Below are 4,488 nucleotides of genomic sequence, written 5' to 3'. Positions count from 1 at the left end.
ACGCATTGTTCGAGGCCCTCTTGTATGTTGTGGAACGGAGGGACCAAGTTTGAACTTGCATTAAAGATCCTTGCCGCTTGGCTTTGACTCTGGACTCTGGTGGTCTTCTTCGGGGAATAAACGGTCTGGGCATAACACCTTCAGACAGCAATGGCAAGTCTGGGCCTCTGAAACTTCCGACCAACCTGCTTCAAGTTGGGGTTCCCACGACCCCCCTCTTTGGGTTGTATTAACTCACTGGAGCAGCTCACAGAACTCAGGGAAACATTTTTACCGGTTTCATATAAAGGATATGACCAAGGATACCGATGAGGTGAAGGGGTGGCCTGCCCCTCCACACTTGTGGGTGTTTCTCGTTAGGTGGAACGAGAGACTTGAGAAAAGAAATAAGACACAGAAACAAAGTATAGAGAAAGAAAAGCGGGGCCCAGGGGACCGGCGCTCAGCTTACAGAGGACCCACGCCGGCACCTGTCTCTGAGTTCCCTTAGTATTTATTGATAATTATCTTTACCATCTTAAAGAAAAGGAAGTGGCAGGATAATAGGATCATTGTAGGTAGAAAATCAGCAATAAGACATATGAACAAAAATCCCTGTGACATGAATTAGTTTAAAGGAAAATGCTGTGCCTTGGGATGCATATGCAAACTCTCCATAAACCTTTTAGCAGCATTGCTCCAGCAAGTCCCACCTTATTCCTAAAGGCGGTTTTCTCCTTGCTCAGTAAACAAAGCACACAATCGAGTTTTACACCGAGATGTTCTATTGCCTAGGGACGGGCAGGAGACAAATGCTTTTCTCTTACTTGAGATTAAGAGAATGGTGATGACCTTTAACCGGAGAGCAGCCTTTAGGCACTTGTTTAACAAAGCACATCCTGCACAGCCCAAAATCCATTAAGCCTTAAGTCTCCACAGCACATGTCTCTTGCAAGGACAAGGTTAGGGGTAGGGTCACAGATTAACAGCATCTCAAATACAGAACCAAATGGAGTCTCTTATGTCTACTTCCTTCTACATAGATCTCTCTTTTCCCCACAATGAGGAGATGAGCAGGCTGGGCAATGGGGAAGAAGCTCGAAGCTTCCTTGCCGTCCCTGGGCCACCACCCTCCAGGAACCTCCATGTATTTAGCTATCAGAGGCTCTGCAAACCCTGTCCTCATGGGTTTTTATGGAAGCTTCTGGACATCAGCATCCCTTCCCCCAGGGTATAGGGTGGGACCTTCTCTGGGAAGGAACTTAAGACCCATAATCAGAAATGTGGGAGATTCGAGTCCTGCATTGGGGCAAGTGAAAGGAGGGCAGGAGAAGGGGAGAGAGTCTGTTTCCTGAGGCCTAACACACCCAACATTATCACAGAACACTGTAACAAGGGCTATGGGAGTTAGACCCAGGAACTGGGGATGAAAACCAATAAATACATAATACAACACCACAGCCTCCTAGAGGAAAGTGACCATGTAAGGGGCTGGTGAGAGCTGGGGAAAGACAAGAGTGCATTCCACGCAGCCCAAAAGCCTGGCGTGCTTTGAGAACAGTAGGTGGAAGCGGCCACTAGAAAGAATGAAACAGCTTCGCACAGCGGACTCAGGCCAGCGCAGCAAGAAGGCTCCGGAAACCGGATTCGAGGCTTCCCGGGCTGCACTGGAGGTCTCCAGCAGAGGGCGCGATTCCGCCTGCTGGCCTTAGGTACTCAGAGCGCCGGCGCGGGAAGCGCTTCCGGGCAAGGGCGGGGTTTCCGGCGGCGCGCTAGGTCGCGGGGCACCTGGGCCTGGGTTGTCCTTTGCATTTGCACGTGTTCGCAGTGGTTTCCGCGATGCTACCTCTGCTGCGCTGCGTGCCCCGTGTGCTGGGCTCCGCCGTCCCTAGCCTCCGCGCTGCAGCGCCCGCCTCGCCTTTCCGGCAGCTCCTGCAGCCGGCGCCCCGGCTGTGCGCCCGGCCCTTCGGGCTGCTCAGCGTGCGCGCAGGTTCCGAGCGGCGGCCGGGCCTCCTGCGGCCTCGAGGACCCTGCGCCTGTGGCTGTGGCTGCGGCTTGCTGCATACTGAAGGTGAGGTTCGCGCACGCGGGCCAGGGGTGTGGTTTGCGATCCACGGAGGGAAAAAGACCAGGAGTGGGGCCTGCAACCGACCTCCGAGGTCTGGGACATTTTTCCATTGATTGGCAACCAGCGGATTAAACCCACGTGTGATCATATTCCCCCCACCTCCCCTATCCACCAGTTTCATTTTCTGTTGGTAGGGGGTGAATAAAATTAAATACTAGAGGGTACCTTTATCCTTAGTCTTATTCTCTCGAAAGTGGACCTTTGGGAAAGCCCAAGGTCGTGTTTGAAAATAGCACGTTTGGCAAGTGGAAGAGGATGATTGGAAATTCTTCTGCTTTAGAGCGGAAAGTGGTAATGCGTTCATTGTTGGAAATTGTTGGAAATCACTTTTCCAGAATCAGGCTCAGCTTCCCACTAATATTATGCTATTTTTACAGATAAGGAAACTGAGGCTTCTAGAGTAACCGTAATAGCAGAGAGATTAGAAATAGTCCAGGTTTCTGGCTGCGATAACCAGGGTAATAGTTTTATGTTTTAGACTAACTGGCTTTCCTTTTTATGTATATGGATTTCTTTTCTAGGAGACAAAGCTTTTGTTGATTTCCTGAGTGATGAAATTAAGGAGGAAAGAAAAATCCAGAAGCATAAAACCCTCCCTAAGATGTCTGGAGGTTGGGAGCTGGAACTGAATGGGACAGAAGCGAAATTAGTGCGGAAAGTTGCCGGGGAAAAGTAAGTACTGGTCTGGGGATCCCAGGGCACCGACTCCCTTAATCTTGCAAGACCCGTCCTGGGTCATCCCTAGAAGAGCCTTGAGTTCAGGTGTGGATAAATGGTTTTCAAGAGAGTGAAGGACTCATTTGGACAGCTTCATGAGGTCCAGGCAGTCCATTCACTGAACACAAATTTGCTGTGGGCTGGTTTCTAAGGAGACAAAAATGTAGCGCAAAAAAGTACTGACAGAATCAGTTTGATTTCTGATTTACAGCCCTGATACAGTAGCACCCTGCTCTCTAATGTTTAGCATGGGTGAAAATGCAAGGTATGTAACTTATATGTAACAGGATGGGGTTCCACTGTAGTAAGGGCTGCCGACAGAGGCGGGGAGTTTGTGACCTAAGTCAACTGCCCTACCTGCTCCTAAACTGTTAAAGTGTTTACACTTTTCTGCATTATAGTCATCCATAATCTCATTACACAGATAAACATTTGGCATCTTCCAGATTTTCAAATTGAGGCTGGGCGCGGTGGCTCACGCCCATAATCCGAACACTTTGGGAGGCAGAGACGCCAGATCATGAGGTCAGGAGATCGAGAACATCCTGGCTAACACTGAAACCCTGTCTCTACTAAAAATTTTAACAGGGTGTGGTGGCAAGCGCCTGTAGTCCCAGCTACTCAGGAGGCTGAGGCAGGAGAATCACTTGAACCCCCCGGTTGCAGTGAGCCGAGATGGCACCACTGTACTCCAGCCTGAGGGACAGAGCAAGACTCCATCTCAAAAAAATAATAAATAAATAAATAAATAAATTGAATTTTCTTTATAATTGACCTTATGATGTATATATAATTCTTTTTTAAAATCACAGCTTTAATGTGATTTAATTTATATGGCATAAAATTTACCCATTTATTGAAGTTTATTAAATTAAGTGGTTCTTAGTCCTTACAGAATTATGCATCGGTTACCACTACCTAATTCTAGAACATTGTTGTCAATCCCCAAACAATACCTATTAGCAGTCACTCATTATTCCTCCCTCTAGCCACCCAAGGTAATCACTAAGCTACTTTATGGATCGCCTCTTTTGGACATTTCATATAAATAGAGTCATACAATTTGTAGCTTCCTCCCCACCCCATGGAGTCTTGCTATCACCCAGGATGGAGTGCAGTGGCACGATCTTGGCTCACTGCAGCCTCTGCCTCCCAGATTCGGACAATTCTCCTGCCTCAGCCTCCTGAGTAGCTGAGATTACAGGCATGCGTCCAGTTAATTTTTGTATTTTTAGTAGAGACAGGGTTTCGCCATGTTGGCCAGGCTGGTCTCAAACTCCTGACCTCGTGATCCGCCCTCCTCGGTCTCCCAGAGTGCTGTGATTACAGGTGTGAGCCACCCTGCCCAGCCTGTTTACATTTTTAATTGTTGGGTTGTAAGAGTTCTTTAGTTTTGACCAGGCACGGTGGCTCACACCTGTAATCCCAGCACTTTGGGAAGCCGAGGCAGGCAGATCACGAGGTCAGGAGATCAGGACCATCCTGGGTAATGCAGTGAAACCCCATCTCTACTAAAAATACAAAAAATTAGCCAGGTGTAGTGGTGGGCGCCTGTAGTCCCAGCTACTCGGGAGGCTGAGGCAGGAGAATGGTGTGAACCCGGGAGGCGGAGCTTGCAGTGAGCTGAGATCCGGTCACTGCACTCCAGCCTTGGCAACACAGCG

The 4,488-nt window shown here is 48.9% G+C and overlaps 1 protein-coding gene across 3 annotated transcripts; it reads left to right on the top strand.

The window, feature by feature from the left end:
• The first annotated feature begins 1,712 nt into the window (after positions 1 to 1,712).
• Positions 1,713 to 4,028, top strand: LOC105523554 (complement component 1 Q subcomponent-binding protein, mitochondrial-like). Of its 3 annotated transcripts, XM_011958410.1 has the most exons (3): positions 1,713 to 2,050; positions 2,629 to 2,783; positions 3,915 to 4,028. In XM_011958410.1, the coding sequence occupies exons 1-2, from the start codon at positions 1,819 to 1,821 to the stop codon at positions 2,781 to 2,783; spliced, it is 387 nt and encodes a 128-aa protein (XP_011813800.1). In that variant the 5' UTR covers positions 1,713 to 1,818; the 3' UTR covers positions 3,915 to 4,028. The 3 variants fall into 3 exon arrangements, 2 of the variants coding, with proteins under 2 accessions (XP_011813800.1, XP_011813799.1); XM_011958409.1 differs by lacking the exon at positions 3,915 to 4,028 and having other exon boundaries at positions 2,629 to 2,849; XR_001003623.1 differs by lacking the exon at positions 3,915 to 4,028 and having other exon boundaries at positions 1,745 to 2,398; positions 2,629 to 2,735.
• The last annotated feature ends 460 nt before the right edge of the window (positions 4,029 to 4,488 follow it).

The sequence above is a fragment of the Colobus angolensis genome, unplaced genomic scaffold, assembly GCF_000951035.1.
Source record: "Colobus angolensis palliatus isolate OR3802 unplaced genomic scaffold, Cang.pa_1.0 Scaffold47, whole genome shotgun sequence".
In the NCBI taxonomy this organism is placed as follows: Eukaryota; Metazoa; Chordata; class Mammalia; order Primates; family Cercopithecidae; genus Colobus; species Colobus angolensis.
The sequence above is the reverse complement of the archived record's forward strand: the minus strand, read 5'-3'. Positions and strand labels throughout refer to the sequence as shown.

Coding starts and splice junctions, on each gene's coding strand:
- LOC105523554 (XM_011958410.1), top strand. CDS start 1,819: ATGCTACCTCTGCTGCGCTGCGTGCCCCGTGTGCTGGGCTCCGCCGTC. Junction 2,051..2,628: donor CGGCTTGCTGCATACTGAAG/GTGAGGTTCGCG, acceptor TTTCTTTTCTAG/GAGACAAAGCTTTTGTTGAT.